We start from the raw sequence: 20,895 nt of genomic DNA, 5'->3' as shown, positions 1-20,895 counted from the left end.
CGGGCGGCCACTCTTTGGGATTAGTACCCTTACGGGTGAGCGCGGAAATTGTGGCAGTCCGGGAAGAGAAGTGCGGGATGAAGAGGCGGTAATAGTTGGCGAAGCCCAGGAGCCGTTGAATAGCCTTCAACCCCTCTGGTCGGGGCCATTTCTCGATGGCAGACAGTTTCTCAGGATCCATTTGTAGGCCGGTCTGAGAGATAATGTAGCCCAGAAACGGAAGCGAGGTCTGCTCAAAGAGGCACTTCTCATATTTAGCGTAGAGATGGTTCTGCCTGAGCCTGAGCAGGACCTGACGAACATCCCTCCGGTGAGTCTGGAGATCCGGAGAGAAGACCAAGATGTCGTCCAGGTACACCACTACGCAGGAGTAGAGAAGGTCCCGGAAGATGTCATTGACCAACTCTTGAAAGACGGCAGGAGCGTTACAGAGGCCAAAGGGCATTACCAGATATTCATAGTGGCCGTCCCGGGTGTTGAATGCCGTCTTCCATTCATCCCCCTGACGGATACGAACCAGGTTGTAAGCCCCACGGAGGTCCAGTTTGGTGAAGATTCTAGCCCCTCTCAGACGATCAAATAACTCCGGAATGAGCGGAAGGGGGTACTTATTTTTCACCGTGATCTGGTTAAGGCCTCTATAGTCTATACAGGGACGGAGAGAGCCGTCCTTCTTTTTTACGAAGAAGAAGCCTGCTCCCGCCGGGGAGGTAGACTTCCGGATGAATCCCCTGGCCAGATTCTCCTCAATATATTCGGACATCTACCGGGTCTCAGCAGCGGATAATGGATAAATACGCCCACGGGGAGGAGTAGTACCGGGTAACAAGTCGATAGGGCAGTCGTATGGTCTATGAGGGGGTAGTGTCTCTGCTTCCTTTTTATTAAAGACATCAGCATAAGACCAATAGGGAATCGGAAGTCCAGGTAGATTAGCTGGGGTAGGAGAAGGACGGACAGGATGGACGGGAACCAGACAGGTCTTATGGCAGTCCTGTCCCCAGCGAAGGACTTCTCCGGTCTGCCAGTCAAGCACGGGTGCATGTCTCTGGAGCCAAGGTAGACCTAGCAGGAGGGCGTGAGAGAGTCCAGGCAGAACATGAAAGGAGATACTCTCAGAATGCAGCATTCCCACTTGCAGAGTAATGGATTCGGTGATGAGTTGGATGGGGTGTGGTAAGAGACCCCCATCCACGGCAGCAACAGACAAGGGTACAGCCAGAGGTTTGGTGGGGATGCGGTACTTCTCTACCAGGGACTGTGAAATAAGATTCCCGGCTGCTCCAGAGTCCAGTTGGGCTAGTTCGAAATAACGGTTCTCCCCGCAGACGATTGAAACTGACAGCAGCAGAGATGGAGAGGATTTATTCTTGTCTAGGTCGACCTCTCTGAGCGAACCTAGACACAGGCGTTTCCCGACCTCTCTGGGCAGGCACGGATCCGGTGCTCCTTACTGCCACAGTAGAAGCAGCTCCCCTCGGCACGGCGTAAGTCCTGACGGGTTTTGACCATCTTGGTCTGGTCGACCTGCATAGGCTCAGGAGAGTGTACCTGGGGAGAGACGGAGGGAGTGACGGGTTTCTGAAAAGTAGGAGCTAGACGTGGAAACCTCCTCTCACGGGTGACCTCTTTGGCACGCTCCTGGAACCGTAGGTCAATCCGGGTGGCAAGAGTTATTAGGTCATCGAGAGTGGTAGGAACGTCCCGACCGGCAAGTTCATCTTTAATACGGCCGGACAGACCCTCCCAGAAGACGGATACCAGAGCGTCGTTATCCCAGGCCAGCTCCGAGGCAAGGGTACGGAACCGTATGGCATATTGGCCCACGGTGAGACTTCCCTGACGGAGGCGTAGCAGAGATGATGCGGATGAGGTCTTCCGTCCGGGTTCATCGAAGACTTTCCGGAAAGCCGTGAGGAAGGCAGGCAGGTCGGACACCAGGGGGTCTCCTCTCTCCCATAGAGGATTTAGCCAGGCCAGGGCCTCCCCGGTGAGATGGGACATGATGAAGGCAATTTTGGCCCGGTCGGAGTTAAACTGGTGGGACAATAGTTCAAAGTGCAGGGTGCACTGATTAATGAAGCCCCGAGCCTGGGCGGGGTCGCCTCCGAAGCGAGGAGGTGCAGAAAGCCGGGGTCCGGGGTAGGATACCATGGTATTGGTGGGCAGCGGAGCTGCCGGGTTGCGAGTCATGGCACTGGCGGTGGTTGCTGGTGGAGCAGTCAGAGTGTCCAGGCGAGAATTGACATTCCGCAGGTGACCCAGGATGGACTCCTGTTGGGACCTCTGACGGGACAGTTCATGACAGAGGTCCGAGAGCGAGGGAGCTTGGGTGCCACCGGGTTCCATGGCCTGAGCAAACTGTAACGGGTCTGGGAGGCGGAACCTCTGAGCTACTATACAAGGGGGCAGTCCTTGTAAGGGAGCGGGTGGCGACCAGGCAGGCAGTCACAGCAGGTGACCGGGACAGTCTCTGGAAGAACGGGCAGGAGATCACGGCAAGTGACTGGGGCAGTCTCTGGGTGAACGGGCAGGTGGTCACGGCAAGTGACCGGGGCAGTCTCTGGGTAAAGGGTTGGTACGACCTGTGGCGGCTGATGGTAGACTTGAGCTCCCAGGTGAGCAGGCGAGAGTCTCTGGATCAACGGGTGGTCACAGCATGTGACGGCGGAGCCTCCAGGAAAACCAACAGACAGGCGGCAGATGAGCGCTCCCAGGAGAGCGGGCAGAAGTCTCTGGACAGGCGGGTGGTCACAGCACGTGACGGCAGAGCTTCCAGGTAGGCTAGCAGACAGGCAGCAGATGAGCGCTCCCAGGTGAGCGAGCAGGAGTCACTGGACAGGCAGGTGGTCACAGCATGTGACGGCGGAGCCTCCAGGTAGACTAGCAGGCAGGTATCAGGTGAGCGCTCCCAGGTGAGCGGGCAAGCTGGTCCATAGACAGACTGACGGGAGTAGGAAGGCAGACCGTCGGACCTCAGGCAAGCAGGCAGGTGGCTGGTGTGCGCTCCCAGGTGAGCGGGCAAGCTGGTCCATAGACAGACTGACGGGAGTAGCAAGGCAGACCGTCGGACCTCAGACTAGCAGGCAGGTAGCAGATAATCAGGCAGGAATCTGGCAGGTAACTGGCAGGTAACTGGCAGGTAACTGGCAGGTAACTGGCAGGTAACTGGCAACGGGACCTGAGGGCTGAAGCAGAGTAGTGAACAGTGCAACAACATTGCTCGGGCACCTCCATTTTGGAGGAGGTGCCTTATATATGGTAAAGTCCTCCGGCCATTGGCCGGGGACTCCTTAGGACGGCGCGCGCGGCCCCTTTAAGAGGGAGGGAGGGCGCGCGCGCGCGCCCTAAGCACAGTGGCCGGGAAGGAGCGCGCGCTGCCAGCAGAGCGGGAGAGGGACGCCGGGCACGGAGCAGAGCGGTGAGGGGAACAGCGTCCCTGCCTAGCAGAGGGCAGGGACGCCGGCACTACAACATACAGTTGCGTCATTTTGCGAGAAGGGGTTATTATAAATGTGTTCCACCAGCATTCTGAAGAAAAGTAAGAAAGTGACAAATAAACAAATTTTAGTTACAAAGGAAGATTCCATGTAATGATATGCTGATGCCATTCTTCTAGTGCAAGGTGAAGCAGAGACCTGAAGGATACTTATTATACATATGTCATGTCTCAGTTTTGTTTATGGCAATAGCATAAAGTCAGCCTACATAGGGATGTTACGAGTAAAAGCATGGTAGCAAAGTAAGGGAAAAGTTTAAGTATGACAATACTTTGTACATTACAACACTAATACAATAATTGTAATATAAACTCTAGTTATACAATACCAAGGTAAATCTTTCAGGCACACTTTACTTTGTGTATATGGAGATTATAAAGCGCCTAAGTAGCTGATTACTAAATGTAGTAACATTGTAATAAATAGAGACATATAAGAAATTCTTTTGCAAGATTAGTTTAGATTTACGTTTGTAAAAACTGTAATAACATCCATTTGCTTGCCTACTCAAAATAGCCTAGCGATCTAATCAATTGATTACTTGATTTACTCAATTTGCTAAATCATTTGTTTCTATATGTTCATCAACAAAGAACACAATTATTATTGCATTAATGTGATCAAACACCCTTGTCACTGTGCCCTTAATTTTTACCTTTAAACACATTTTTAGATCCAAATTTTTGTACATGCACGGCCACTTATCCAGTGATGATCACCTGTTCTCAGAGGTGGGACCCACATCTGTTGCACATTTATTGCAATTTATTCCATTTATTTTATGGAACCAACATAAGTGACTTAGGTGGCAATACCCCTTTAACTGGTGTCACACTCCATTAAGTGAGTGCTTTGTCCTTCAGCATAAAATAATCTTTGTAGATTTGTATCAAGAATATGGATGTACAGTAAATAATCTGTGTAAGGCTGGATTCACACACAACAATTTTCTCTGTGTTCTTGTTGGCAAAATGGGTTTCTCCCACTTGTCACCTATCTGCACAGCAATAGATCAGCAACAGGCGACTGTCCCCACATCACCTCTTTTAGATTGAGAAGCCTGGAGTAATGGCCGTCTACAAGAGGAAGATCATCAGATTAGACTGTCCTGTTCTAGCTGCTAGAAATAAATGACATAACATTTCTCACCTAGCCTCAGAATTGGGGAAAAATGCTATTGATGGGAAACCCTGCAATGTGTTACCCTGTCACTTCAAGCAATCTTAAAATGACAATGATAAAATAATTGTAAAGTGCTATAAATGTGCTCCTACCATTCACACTTTTAACATTATTATATTATGTTACAAACCACATTAAGAATAAAATATATATTTTATTTTGATGTAAGGAGGTAATTAGGAATATTAAAATCTGCCTGAAATCCTAGTAGCAATGCTACACTTAAACATGGCATGACTTTAGTGCATAGACTTAAGGACTTGATTAAATGCACAATATATTCTTTATATATTCTTTATACAAGCCACCAACGTGTGTCGTGCTCCGGGCAAAAAACGCTAAAATTGTTTACTTACAATAGGAGATAATATAGCCTGTGACGTCAACAAGTGTCAAGTATTGTGTCTTACATAAGATACCTTGTTAGAAAATGTCATTGAAATGTATATAGAATCCACTTGTGTAATGCTCAGTTCACATTACAATTTCACAATAGAGTTGATGGATGGATTTTTGTTTTTAAGAAAATAATATACTGCAAAATAATGATATAAATAAAAGCATGCCTATACATTTGCCTATTTAACTATTTACTTCCAACGAAAAAAATAAATGTTGTACATCTGCATACTTTTATTTTTATATACTCTTCTGACCTCTCAAAAAATTATCTTTTTAATCTTCATGTAAAAGGCAAAGGCAGTACAATGGACTTCAGTGACAGCATGTATCTAAAAGGTTATTCATAATCTAAAAGGGTTGTGCAGAGGGGATTTTTTTCCCCAAAATGCTCAGAATGGGTTAAAAAATTAAAGAAGCCATACTCACTTCACTAATCCCTTGTTCTGACATTACAAGCATCCAGAACCTGTTACACTATTTTGATGGCTTTTTATTCCGTGTAGTTAGGCAAAGATCTGACTTTTAAAGATGCAGCAATACTAGATTTGCTGCTCCAGAAAGGAAAAATAGGGTTATTTGAACTTTTAGAATTTTTTTTTGATTTTTTTTTAACATTTTGTAAACTTTTTTTCATACTTGAACCTGCACATAACGTGCACAGTACACTGCAATATAATGTAAAATTAACAATCTTAAGGCTTCACTGGTGTACCAACTTGGCAGACTTAAACAACATGAGCTTGCCACAGTCCTGTTGCGAGAGTTCGACCGGTTACATGAGGAACCCCTACATCATGTCTAACCTCTTGAATGCATCTGACAGAAATTGGCAGTAGCATTTAGGGATTAAACAGCAGCAATCAGATTTATTTCTCAGACTAATACAACGGGTCCTGAGCAGAGATTTCCTCTCTGTGATGTACATATGAGCTAATAGTGCCTGATTGGACATCTCCTCTAACACCTGTGAGTAACTTAACATTAAAGAGGTTGTCCACTACTTATACATTGATTTCCTTAGGATAGGTCATCAATGTCTGATCGGCTGGGGTCCGACACCAGGCGCCTCTGCCGATCAGCTGTTATCAGTGCCGCCACCGGCCGGAAATACTCACTTGCGGAGTTGCTCCATCTTCTGATAGTGGCAGCCACAGGGTACTACACATCCGACTCCTATTCAAATCAATAGGAGATGGATGTGTAGTACCCTGTGGTGGCCAATATCAGAAAACGGAGCAACTCCGCAAGTGAGTACTTCTGTCCAGCGGCCGCGTATTGGACTGTGACCGATCAGACATTGATGACCTATCCTTAGGATAGGTAATCAATGCTAAAGTAGTGGACAAGCTCTTTAAAGTAAGCTTTAAAGGTGATCTGTCACCAGATTTCACAATACAAAAGAATAACTGTACCATTCTTTTTGAAAAATATCTTGCCAGTTGTAACTGAATTCATAAAATTCTCACAGTAATATCACACGAAAAAAACCTTAGAAAAGGATTATACAGCTATAGTGACATGGATTTTCAAAGTAACACCAGCCTCATCGGGTCCAGGAGATCCATTTGATAACATATAGTTTGTATAGTGAAATCTGGTGGCAAATGCCTTTTAATATCACGCTACAAAGCGGTTTATCCTTATAATTGTCCTGAGATGCTTCTTGCAAAATTGAAAAATGAGAACAGTCATAATCAATTAGCAGCAGTATATGTTTGGCAGATAAATGTAAACATAGATCAAGTTAATTTCTTCCTACATTTATTTGTATGTTGAAACATTTTAACGTAACTGCAATCAAAATAGTGAACTGGAAGAGAATGATATTTGAGACTTATGGCCTTAAGGCATAGTATGAACAAGAGACGTCGGAGCTGTAATCTGTTGGATGTCATTTTCTGCAGCGACATTGTCACTATAACAGGGCTTTGTTTGTTTACAGCGAATTGCTTTGCATTGTGATCCAGACTAGTTACAATCAACCTAAGGAGGTCATCATCTGGTCATTATAGAAAATCTTATTAGGGGGTATTTTAGTTTTCAAAACTTTTTTTTCAAGCAAGTTATTCTGAGTCAATATAGAGAAGGTCCTCATTTTGGAACCCTATCCTATGGGTTTTCTAGTACTATCATATCAATGACCTATCTGTAAGTATGGATAGGTCATCAATATAAGATCGATGGGGGGCCGACACCTTGGACCCCCACTGACCAGATGTTATGACCTCCAGTGGTGGCCGGATGTAAATAGTGACAGGTTGCAGCTTGACATTTTGTAAATATGGGAGCTGATCTGCAGCAATCAGTGGCCACTAATGGGCTGCAGAGATTATGTGATGCCACCCACTGGAAGAGAAAGCAAGGAGCCCAGCAGTGGTTGCCAGCGGCTAAACAAACAAGGCAGCAAAAAACGCTTTAGGAAAAAAATCTTGGAAAATCTCTTCAAAACCGCTACAGGAAACACTTCAGAAAATGCTAAAGAATTCGAACAACTCCACAATGAAGGAGAGTTTCTACTAGAAAACTTGAAGCTTTTGACCACCGTAAAAAAAATGCCCCCAGGCTAAGTTCTCACTTCTCAAATATTTGGTGTCTTTTTGATGCTGCCAGTTTTTAGATTAGCTAAATTAAGATACTTCTGTTTTTCATTGTGTTTTTTTTTCATTGTGTTCTTTCAGCTGCGCTTTTTGTCTCCTTTTGGTATGACATGTTTTAAATAAAACTGCATTGTTTTGGATACTTCCTGTTACCTCGCTTTAATCAAACTGTATTGATAGTCGTGTGCAGATTACATGCATTTTTATTGCATTTCCACGAATAAAACGCATATTTACTGCAAGAGGAATTGGCCATGAGATTCCTTTAAGTTCCATACACTTGCTGGAAGTGTGATACTGATAGTGGGGCCATGGCCTAAAAGTCCTTCTGTCGGTCAGCAGCTGTCCAGAAATCATTGTTCCTATGCTCTTTCAATGAAAACACAATTGGGGGAGAGCTGCTGATTGAGAGTCTTGCCTTAAAGAGGACCTTTCATCAATTTTTTTTTATGTTGAACTGAACACATTGCTACAGAGTGGAGTAAAACGCTTTAAAAAAAAAATTCACATCTCTCCGTTGCAGAGATATTAGCAATCAAAGTATTTGGCACCTAATGAGTTAACTTTTGTTAAGACCAAGTGAATGTTATCAGATAGTTTTCACTGGGGGCGTGTACTTCTTCTCCCTGTATGATGCTGACCAATCAAAAGCTGGCAGGAACAGAGCAGAAAAAGAACATGTAGCCCACAATATCTCAGGTTTCTCAGTGTGTGACATGTAATGATACAGCTCTAATATCCTGATCAAACAGGAGTCAATGTGAGGAGAAGGACACCACAGCTGAGTTTAGTTTTGATTGCTAATAGCTCCACAACAGAGAGATGAAATAAAAAATGTTTTATTCTGCTCTGCAGCCAATATTACATCCTGTATCCACTTCAACATGAAACATTTGGTGAAAGGTCCTCTCTAATGTGTTTGTCTAGTTTGTAAAGGGAGAGGGGAAGGGTAATGCTCCTTGGTTGCTTTATAATTAACAGTGAACTTTCATGAAATTTCATGAACTCTGCACCTAAATATTCATTGTACAATTCTTTACAACCCAGCCTAAAATATTCAGGTGTCTTTGTAAATCTAGCCGGGCTATTCTTGTTGATACACCAGGTTCCATTGTCATCACTGTCTTGGGAACCGTGAAACATGATACATTGTTATTTCATACTGGTTAGTTCTGAGATTTATGCTACTATTACTAAATTATGCCCATTTTTATTAGATGAAGTTGTCTAAACTATGTGATATTTTGCAGGTTTTCTCAACGTTCCTGTTCCAGGTGGCCTCTGCTCACATAAATTATGCCATACTACTTCTACTAGATCTATGGCCATAAACTCCATTGTTGGTAGCCCATGACATTACTTTGACTATCATGCAATCTCATTGCTTCTTTACAAACAGAAAAAGTTGCAGAGATAGATATCTTGTGATTGTTGCAGGTTGGCATCAATTTTCTTCAGTAATCCATTGAGATTGTGCTATGCTGCAGTTACAGCAACCTCTGCAAGTTCTTAAAAGTCCTGTTAGAACAGTGCAAGTACCACTCAGAGGAATGGCGTATAACTTCTAGGGTACCACAGGTTGGCAATGTAAATTATTACATAATATCTATTCTGAATATAGATCATTTGTCAGTATACTGACTAAATCTAATCAATCATCTAAACACCAGAAGGATAATGTTTGCACATTTTCTTATATATAAGGCTATATTTACCATATGACATGTAGATCTGTACTTGTAACAATTGTTTTTACAAGCTGCAATTAACTACACATGAAGAACAATCATAACTTTGATTGTTTGTCCCCATACAGGTTGTATCATTTTTGCAGAGTAAGCTAATGGGATATGCTACCGACCCACAATGATTTGTATGCCTGCATAAAAATGTGATCAGCCAACAAACAAGTTTGTATAAGGTTTGTTCTCGTACAGTTGACTGACTACATGCTTAATTAGTCATTTAATTATAAAACATATCCTTTCATCATATATTGAAGACGTACGATACTGAATTCTCTAGGGCCATAGTATACTGTCAGCCAACTTGTCACAGTAAAGAAAATACAAGAAAAGGATCTTTTCTGATTAAACCTACATCTCATAATGTCAGTAGGTTTGTAATGTATCTTCTTCTCATCCCATCACACATACATACTGTACTAACCTCACTCATGATGGGTTGTCCCGCACAGCCCTGGTCATCTTAATCAGCAGCCGGTGACTTTATTCTGTTAGGATTCTGAGAGCACATGTAAAGCTTTAACTCTCCCAAATTCCTAGGGAACATTTGTTTCATCCACAATATACCACTAACTCACTATTCAATATTATTGAGACTTTGAATACAGTGGGATTTAATTTCAGGGTTCTAAACCTGTTAGACCAGTCCTACACACAAGCCGCCTTTCATTAAGAAGAGCACAGCAACTTAAATTACACTGGGATGTTCAGTAGCGGTTTCCCACCACTTTATTCTGGTATTAGCCTGTAGGACAAAGAGCATTGTGTTCATGTGGTTTGTAGTTATAAGGACATTTTAGTGTTCACGGAAATATATTTAGACATACAAAGGATCCACTTACATTTCATTATACCATCTTTTTATTTGCTCTGACATTTTGCAAAGAATTCAAGAGGGTTAATACTGTAGGTCTGATATCATTACTGTATACTAGGTGACTGAGAAAAATTATTTAATCCTTTTATATCAAAAAGTACCGCCTTATATTTTTGTCATCTTTTATTTTTTGTTAGAGAGTATCTGGTGCTTTTGGGCTAACGACACTAAGACTTGGGCCAAAATATTAACACGAGTTTCTGGACACACAAATTATTAAAACATTGTAGAGCCTATGTGAAATAAAGAAACTTCATGGTTTACTTGCTGTTAAAATTCTGCTCTGTTCCTGAGCTGTTACATGTGGTGATGTGATCTTCAGTTTCTTACTTGCAGCTACTGTCCGTCCAAAGCACAGGTAGCAAAGATTTCCTGTCTGTGCTTTGTACAGAATGTAGCCTGTCAGTCAAGCACAGCTCTGCCTGCAGGAGGCAGGACTCAGCCAGAAGCTCTAAAAGCAACATGTTCTAAATGTCATGGGGGCATAATCTGTGATCCGCCGCAAGCTGTTAGTTACTGCTGTGTGTACAGGTAGGAAGGGAGAGCATAGATATAGTGCAGGCTGCACAAAAAATAATAATGAACTTATCGTACTTTCCCGAGAGCTGGATTACATTGGACTAAATGGCTACATTATATGGCTCATTGCTCCCCCACAGTACACTGCGCCTGTGTGGTACCAGTGTCAGCACCTTTAGCATTATTTGACTCCAGAAGAGTGTCAATATAAGTGCGTAATAGGAGTGTTAAGAGGGACAAACTGTGTGCAGTGATTTATCCATCCTGAGACTCTATAGGAGTCTCAAGACGGTGCTTTGTAGGTAAAGTGGGTGGACACCGAAGGTAAGAGTGAGTGAGCTGTGGCTTGAATACTGCTCTAGCTCTGGCAGAGAAACCAGAGTGCACTGCCTCTTGGGATATGTAGTTTAGTGGAACAGAGTTAAATGTAAAAGTAACAGTGGAATTTGGGAATTCAGTACAGGTACAGTCAGATTGTTTGTTATTTTTTGTACCTAGAAAAGCCCTTTAACTAATACCCAAAGATATTTTTTTAAAGGATGCACTTTTGCCCGATCATATGGGAAAGAATGGAGTATCCGTATTTTGTGTGATAACTTAGGGTGCTGGAAAATCCGACTGATCTAATAGAATATGGGTATGAGTAAAAGACCACTTGCCAGCATTGTACATTGCATGTGAAAACAAGAGTAACAATCTTCCTGAAGTCTTAGATGTGTGCAATTTTAATACTTGTATCTTGTCAATGAAATTCAAAATAGTTTAGCAGTAATAGTAAAAACTTAAATACAGTTATATGAACAAGTTAGGGCACACCTATTAATCTTAAGCTTAATGTTTTATAAAAATTGGTGTTTTTGCAACAGCTATTTCAGTTTGATATATGTAATAACTGTTGGACACAGTAATGTTTCTGCCTTGAAATGAGGTTTATTGTACTAACAGAAAATGTGCAATCTGCATTCAAACAAAATTTGACAGGTGCATAAGTATGGGCACCCTTATCATTTTCTTGTTTTAAATACTCCTACCTACTTTTTACTGACTTACTAAAGCACTTTTTTTGGCTTTGTAACCTCATTGAGCTTTGAACTTCATAGCCAGGTGTATGCAATCACAAGAAAAGCTACTTAAAGTGGCCACTTGCAAGTTGTTCTCCTGTTTGAATCTCCTCTGAAGAGTGGCATCATGGGCTCCTCAAAACAACTGTCAAATGATCTGAAAACAAAGATTATTCAACATAGTTGTTCAGGGGAAGGATACAAAAAGCTGTCTCATAGATTTAACCTGTCAGTTTCCACTGTGAGGAACATAGTAAGGAAATGGAAGAACACAGGGACAGTTCTTGTTAAGGCCAGAAGCGGCAGGCCAAGAAAAACATCAGAAAGGCAGAGAAGAAGAATGGTGAGATCAGTCAAGGACAATCCTGAGACCACCTCCAGAGAGCTGCAGCATCAACTTGCTGCAGATGGTGTCACTGTGCATCGGTCAACTATACAACGCACTTTGCACAAGGAGAAGCTGTATGAGAGAGTGATGCGAAAGAAGCCGTTTCTGCAAGCACGCCACAGAGTCGGCTGAGGTATGCAAAAGCACATTTGGAGAAGCCAATTTCTTTTTGGAAGAAGGTCCTGTGGACTGATGAAACCAAGATTGAGTTGTTTGGTCATACAAAAAGGCGTTATGCATGGCGGCAAAAAAACACAGCATTCCAAGAAAAACACTTGCTACCCACAGTAAAATTTGGTGGAGGTTCCATCATGCTTTGGGGCTGTGTGGCCAATGCCGGCACCGGGAATCTTGTTAAAGTTGAGGGACGCATGAATTCCACTCAGTATCATCAGATTCTTGACAATAATGTTCAAGAATCAGTGATAAAGTTGAAGTTACGCAGGGGATGGATCTTTCAGCAAGACAATGATCCAAAACACCGCTCCAAATCTACTCAGGCATTCATGCAGAGGAACAATTACAATGTTCTGGAATGGCCATCCCAGTCCCCAGACCAGAATATCATTGAACATCTGTGGGATCATTTGAAGAGGGCTGTCCATGCTCGGCGACCATCAAACTTAACTGAACTGGAATTGTTTTGTAAAGAGGAATGGTCAAAAATACCTTCATCCAGGATCCAGGAACTCATTAAAAGCTACAGGAAGCGACTAGAGGCTGTTATTTTTGCAAAAGGAGGATCTACTAAATATTAATGTCACTTTTCTGGTGAGGTGCCCATACTTATGCATCGGTCAAATTTTGTTTGAATGCAGATTGCACATTTTCTGTTAGTACAATAAACTTCATTTCAAGGCAGAAACATTACTGTGTCCAACAGTTATTACATATATCAAACTGAAATAGCTGTTGCAAAAACACCAATTTTTATAAAACATTAAGCGTAAGATTAATAGGGGTGCCCAAACTTTTTCATATAACTGTATATTGTTCAAAGTGGCCCACTCCTATATTTTAAGACTTACCTAGGACTACTTTAGGAATGTTTACTTATACTAAAGTATAAGCAGAAAGGCCAATAACTATTATTAGCCCCAATTGCAGGTCTTATTGTGTACTTCCTGGAGTTTAGAGGAGGAGATGGAGACAATGATACTTCGATAAGTGGGGTCATTGAATTGTATTACATTATTGTATAAAATGCATTGTAATACCTGATTGCAGAATAAGATATTTGTGTATTTTATATATACTGTAGATAAATCTCCTGATACATCTGAACACTTAATTTCTGGTCTTTAAAGCCATTATTTCCTCTCCTCTTATCTGCTCCTAACATAACCATTTCCAGCATTTCTTACTTGACTCTTTTATACTCTGGAACTCGCTATCACAACAGATTGGACTCCCCTGGACACTATGAGCTATCAAACACAACTTGAAAACCCACCTTTCTCAAGAACCCTACAACTTGGAATAATCCTACTGTCATTGCACTTCCATATCAGCAGCTTTTACCCTTCTCTTGTAGAATATAAACCATCATAAGTAGGGCTTGCATTGTCATTGTACACAGGATAGATGATAACTTATTGATCATGGGAGTCCAACATTTGGGACCCAAACTAATCAGCAGGGTAGGGAACTTTTATCTCCATTAAATGGTGTGGCAGTGCACACACTCGATTGCTGCTCCATTTATTTCCTATGCTATAGGGCTGCCGAGTGCTGTGCTTGACTTTTTCCGAAAGCCTCATAGAAAATAAATGGAATGGAGGTTGGGCATATGTCCTGCCACTATTTTGTAACGGGGTATCTATTTTGTAATGGGAATAAAAGTCCCCCGTCAGGGATAAATATTCCACATTTTACCGATCGGTGCAGGTCCCGGAGGTGGGAACACCCATCGATTAGCAAGCAATTACCTCTCACGCGGATAAGTCTTAACTTTTTATACACTGAACAACCTCTTTAATATTGACTAATATGGGGAGTAATCATGTGACTGCAGGAATAGGATGATATCAGAATACTGAATAATCAGAATAATTTTTGGTGGAGGTATGATGCAAAAAGTATAGCTTTTTTAATTTATTTATACAAAAAGGAGGTGAAATGATATTGTCATTGTTTTAACTCAATTGATTAAATCTTACGATATACTGAATATTAACATAAAATGTGTCCTCTAGGAAGTGTGTGCATTCAGTGCGTTTTATGTTAACAATGATTATCCATCTCCTTTCTTACCTGCTTTAATCCGCAGCCAAGGATACAAAGAGCCAAGGGCAAAGATAAGTGACTGGCACTTTTACAGACAATCGCCGTTTGTAATTAATTTCTAAAACAATGTTTTTAATTTAAATGCTTCCTTGTATTTTCATTGTATATATACTGAAATTCTCGATATACAAAGAAAAAGACTAGCCCTCTGTTTAGGTTTTGTTTAGCCTTGTAGTTCAATAGAAAAAATGTTCTACTGTGTAATAGTCAAATTCAAGTTTAATTAAATCTTTACAGGGACTAATAAATGCATTTATGGTGCTGGTGACAATTGATTGTAAACTATGGTTTTATTCTCAGCAGAGTGGAAGAAAGTAATCGCTGAAGAAAGTCTTCTTAGGTCATAAAGTTGAGGTGACAGTGACACCATTTACAATTTGTTTGCTACAGTATCTTGCACCTATTTCTACAAGTTGCACTTCAAAGTATGCTTAAAGTACAAGTTAATTTCCATAGCTTCGAAAATAAATGTATTAATGAGTTTCAGTATTGCCATTTTTGGCTTTTAAGGGATTATCCAGTCACAACATATTGATAACCAACCCTTTAGATACTGTATATCATCAATATCTGATCAGTGGAGATCTAACACCCCAGCGATTAGCTGTCATTTGCTCAGCAACTGCCGGAGCACAGCTCCATTCAATACATACTGGCCGCTGCTGGGTACTGCACAACGACTCCTATTCTCTTGAGTTCTTTTAAATGTTGTTGAATAGAAGCCATTCACTACACAATGAATGCAGATCCATTCAAAGTGTTGACATCCGATGGCCGCCGTAGAAAATAACAGTTGACTCATAGGGTGCCGTGGTTGGACCCCTACTAATCTGATAAAAATGACCTACCCTATGAGTAAGTCAGCAATATTTTATGAATGGACAATCCCTTCAAGGTTACTGAACCCTCAAAAATGTCTTAAGTGTATAAATGTAAAAAAACAACAAATTACAGTACCTAGGAAATAGTTTATTTTAGTCTGAAATCTTCATTACTTTCCTCATTTTCAGACCCACTGACATGCAATTTGCAACCTGCTTGTAGTTTTAGACCTTTTTATTTTGGATGTGTACATGCTGGTTGTAAGGTTTGTGTGTGTCCAGGGTGCTCTTGTCTTCACTAGCTCTCATGTATCAGCACAACTCCATCCATGTACTCCTTCCAGCTTCTACAGTTCATGAAAGATCATGTGGGCTCCCTTACCACATAATAATGCCCATACCTCTCCCTTACCAGATAACAATACTCAGCGTTCCCTCTTATCAGATAATAATGCCCAGAGTGCTTACTTAATAAACAAAAATGACTAGAGTGCCCTCTTGAATTCAGTGCCCTGAATGTTTGTGTAATGAATATTGTTGCCAAAATGCCCCCTTAATCAACAATTATTATGCACAGAGTGCCCCCATTGATCATTAATAATATTCAGTGTGCTCTCTTAATCAATAGTAATAAAATGTTCAGAGTACTCAATTGATCAATTATAATGTTTGATATGCCCTCTTAATAATAATGCCCAGAATGCCTCCTTAATAAATAGTGCCCCCCAAGTGATACATAATATTGCCCAAAGTGCCCCTTTAATTTCAAATAATACCCAGAGTGCCCCTTAATAAATAATATCACCAGTATATCATCCTTAATGATTAATAATGCCCCCTGAGTTCATTTTTAAGAATAGTAATGCCTCAGAAAAAATGCAAGTTTTAATAAGTGGACAAGAACATGGAGCAATGTAGTGATGTAAACGCACCATCTTTATTGAGGCACTGACGTCCTGTAGAGCACAGGTGTAAAGAAGTCGGAGAGTAGTAGAGCGGTGCGCCCAAGACTCTGTGCACCACCAGAGCTTTTAACTGTATTGGTGTCCAGTGGTTGCTGTTATAGCTAAAAGTGGCAATCGTCTGGAAATCCATGTGTGTCCCCTTACATTAACAACAACCCCCCAACTAAGCTACTGGTTATAGCATATTTCAATTAAATAACAGGAAAAATATATATATTTTTTATAATAGAGATGAGTGAATTGGTTTGAAGCAAATTGAATTATTTGTCAAATTGTAGGAATTTGTTGAACCTAGTGTTTTGCGTTTAGCTTTGCGTGAATTGTCTAAACTAGCTGATGCCATTTTACATATTACAGAATATTGCCTCAGTCACAGAAAGATCACATGAACTTGAGAGGGCTTCCTCATATTGTCACTCAGCATTCACATCATATAGTATAGCACAGCCAATCAGGAACGTCTTTTATAGTCTGTATAAAAACAGAAGCAGGGAATGCAGCTGACATCTAGGATCTCAGAGTTTAGCCATAGAGATAGGGAGAGAAAGCCATAAGGCACTAAAGAAACTCTAAGGCTGCTTTCACACATTACAGCTGTGGTGTTTTTAGGGTGGGGGCAAAAATTGCAAAAATGTTATTGGTTCTACTGTGATCAAGGCAATAAAATGCAAAATGGCTATAAAGTGTGAACACAGTCTAAAGAAAGTGTGTGAGAAAAGAGCACGGTGTAACATAAGAGGCAATTGGAGGCTTTGAAGTCATTTTGATTTTCTGCAAATCAACTTTCCTAAGGAAATTTGGGGAATCCAGCAAATTTGAATTTTAAGTTTTTCTTGTCACTAGTTAATGGTAATCCTAAGGATATTGCAGAAAGTTAATCAATAGTAAATTCGGTGCAAACATTTCAGTATAGAATGGGTTGAAGTTGGCATTTAATAAAAAATATTTATTGTCCCAAGTTATTTCTCTCTCCAGAGTTATATTTCAGAACTGTATTTCTCAGGAAACAAAAGATGGCAACATTTAGCTTAGAAGTAGTCGCCTGTGAGACGGTTAAATCAAGAGAAACTGCTGATCTCCAAAGTGTTTGCACGGGTTTCTTTAGAACAGATGTATGGCCCCATCCCAATAGGGACTAAGAAAACCAACAGAAACCACATTGAGACTCATCTCCGAGAAGTAAACATGACATAATATCTTACAACCAGCAAATTATAGTTTATTTTCCATACTCTAATGCCATTTTTATTTCCAATGCACAAGATATTACTTTTCAGTGTTAAATTAAAGGGAATGGAATCACACCTTACTCTGCATGTTTATTGCAGCAGATAAATTCATAACTATGTACATTTATTAACTGATGCTTCTCCTGTTCTAGACATGAAAAAGCAATCATCTGACTGCTATGTTTTATTTCTTCTCTCTACATTCATTTTATGTTAATGTGATTTGTGAAAGGATATTGCAGACACTTCAACATGAGCTAGAACCTCCAGTGGAGCAATAGCCTCTATTATTTTTACCATGTGCAGGTTGGACTAGCAATAGTTGTCCATAGACATTTTTTTTACATGGAGAATGCTAGATCTTCTCCACAATGCAGTAACACTGTCAGCTCTAGGCGGTTTTCACGGTCAGATTTGGCACAGGCTAGCCTGTAATGCAAGTTTCACGACACAGACAACTGGTTTTTGCCTTTGGGCCCCCCAGGTTGTGTCTGCAGAGTAGCAGTGATGCAGTGAACTTAGCAAAAGAAACAACCTAACCAGGGTCAGAATCACAGAATCAGTAACTTGGACAGAATCAGATTTAAAAACTGTAGTTATATATAGCTGGATAAGAGTCTCGGTTGTCAGGCGCAATAAACTAGAAGAGAGTGATCAGGCAGTCCAAAGTCATACCAGAGCGGGGGTTTTGGTTAAGAATGGTCACAGGAAAGCCTTAGACCGAGCTCTAATATAACAGTTCAACAGGAGCATCTGGGTAGTATGGGAAGTAAAGTATATAGGGTACAAGGTATCAAAGTAAGGGAAGTAAAATAGGGTACCCTGAATAGCCACTGAACTAATTCTGCTTTTGATCCAGTGACCAAAATGGTGGCTCCTCACAGAGATGACTGGTGCTGAAGTGGGGATAAGCAAGTCTATGGCAGCAGCTTTTACTTACATTTTTATAAAATCGTCAGTACATCAAGTATCTGTCATCCAATTACTTTGGATACCCCCACTGAAGTAAAAATGCTCATTCGGTTGAGTTGGAGAATCATGGTCACCCAGAAAAGATCTTTAGGTCAACAATTATTTCATATCCGCTTCCAATCTAATGGAAAGAAATGGTATATTTCGCTGTGTGTATTGTATCAATAGTCCATTATTATTGAAAAGCCATGTCATTAGCCTTTGTAGATGATATGGAGTCGCTGGGTTGCTGCAAATTTTACTTTGAGTTAAACATGAGAGCGGGGGCTAAGGGATATCCTGGTATCTACCATTTATATAAGAGCAAACTACAATGCAACAGAAGGAAGGAATATTGTCAACAGTGAGAAATTGAACTGAATTGCTTGTCTGATTATACTGTAGATAAGCCAGCCTTACACTCTTCAATGCTTATTCTGGCTTACCTATAATATCTCTTTATATTATATACTAGACTAAACCAATATTTAGTCTGCGATGACCATTGATATGTATTGGTAATACATCATGACAAGTGTTGAGCGAGTATGTTCTATTAACCCTTTCGCCGAGTATGTTTGGGCTGAGCTCCGAGTATTTACAGCTTCTCGGTGATATGGTTGAATCGCTCCCGTGTGCATGATTTGCAACTGTTTGATAGTTTTATAACATGTGAGGAATGTCTATTTCTTACACGTTCCTCACATGTAATAAAACTGTCAAACAGTTGCAAATCATGCACACGGGAGGGATTCAACCATATCACCGAGCAGCTATAAATCCTCGAAGCTCGGCCCGAGCATACTCGGACAGAACATACTCGCTCAACACTAATCATGACATAAAGTGGAGTAGGCATATGAAATGTATTTTCTGAACCTATTTTAGCAACAGAGCCTCTGCTAAGGCTGAAATGGACAAAAACGAAAGAAGTTGGATGATTGTGCTGCCAGATATTATCTAACAGGCTGCTGAGGAAGGCAAGTTATCAATAAAATGTCAAATCAGTGAATTGGGTAGTACTTAAGTGCTGGGGATATACGACAAATTGCCTTGTAACCTACAGATGTACTCTTGCTAACATGGAGGTAAATGACATTGATAGATCACCATATTATATATAGTGATAGAAGAAGCAGCACTTTGGGAAAACTATATTGGAAGAGTCAGAAGATAAATGACCCGGGGTGGACAGCTGTAATATTTGCTTGAAATGGTGACACTGGTTTCTATCAATATGGTGTAAACTGCTGATTCCGTTATCGAGGATGAATGTTTGTGTTCGAGAATTTGGGTAAATTCATTTATGCTACGTATTGTATTAAGGCTACATTGCATACACATTATGAAAATGATCTATTTTGTTTGATGGATTACATGCAGAGAATCATTACTGTGATCACCAGGGAAATGGCTTTATGCAGTAACCTGTAATGGATTTCTATCTATGGGGATTTTCTAATGTTTTTCTAGAAATGTTTTGACAATGTTGAGAAATAAGGATGGGACTTAGCTTTAACACATTGATAAATGCAATTTTATACGTAGCATGCAGTGTTGACATTGGGAATAACAACATTATGGCCCTGATTTATCAAGGTCTTGATGAAGGGGTGTGTTGGAGTCAGACGCTTTTGATTTATAGAGGTGCACACTCGTCTGATAAGTGGCATGCACCTTTTTGCGTTGGGGAGTAGAGTAATAGTTCTGGCATAAGGTACGTCACAGCTGATCATGAATTAGACGAGTAGTGGTGTCACACCTCCATGCCGCCCCAACTCTGCCCATTTTGAAGTTGCTTGGTGAAACTAAAGTAAAAATGCCAAAAGTTGTGCAAAATGTTTGTGACTTTTCAAACCGACTTACAACAGGTGTAATTGATTTGATGAATTGGGGTCTATGTTGATTTTTAAGATCATTTAGAAAAAGGAGTCAAGATAAAGTATTTTTAGGTCTAAATTGAATCCAAGCAACATCCTTGGACTCTCTAGCTTTTGCTAGTGCCACATATTGGAGGTAGCTACAGTACGTCAATGTCCAAGCCTTTAGAGATCCCTGCAACATGAGCAGGAATATTAGCCAAGCCAGATACCCTTCTGTTTTGTGCTCTAACCCCTCATCAGTGCAGAGTTTACTGGCGGAGTGACATGCCCTTGACATAGTTTAGTACTGAGATATTGAGTACCAACAATACGTTTAATATGTAGACATATTATTTAAGGAACATGGCAGCAGACCAAGTAAGTATGCAGCATACATTCTATACTATAAGTATCAAGCTCTACGTTAAAACTCAGCTGAAATGTGAGTCTAGATGAAAACATAATAGAGTACTATAAAATACTATATACTAGGCTTTAATCTATTGATTC

General features: G+C 40.9%; 1 protein-coding gene across 6 annotated transcripts in view; it reads right to left on the bottom strand.

The window, feature by feature from the left end:
- SASH1 (SAM and SH3 domain containing 1) overlaps positions 1-20,895 on the bottom strand; it is a 1,215,158-nt gene that overhangs the window by 342,575 nt on the left and 851,688 nt on the right. Inside the window, exon 1 of one of the 6 annotated variants that reach the window (XM_073671387.1) lies at positions 9,851-10,039. The exons of the other annotated variants lie outside the window; for them this stretch is intronic. Within the exon in view, the coding sequence (XP_073527488.1) occupies positions 9,851-9,859 (9 nt within the window). The 5' untranslated portion in view covers positions 9,860-10,039. Of the gene's footprint in view, positions 1-9,850; positions 10,040-20,895 lie in introns of those variants that run through there. 6 annotated transcript variants of the gene reach the window in all.

The sequence above is a fragment of the Phyllobates terribilis genome, unplaced genomic scaffold, assembly GCF_046119375.1.
Source record: "Phyllobates terribilis strain yellow unplaced genomic scaffold, ASM4611937v1 Scaffold_3__8_contigs__length_932513732, whole genome shotgun sequence".
Lineage (NCBI taxonomy): Eukaryota > Metazoa > Chordata > Amphibia > Anura > Dendrobatidae > Phyllobates > Phyllobates terribilis.
Note: the sequence above shows the minus strand (reverse complement) of the source record. Positions and strands in the feature narration are given on the sequence as shown.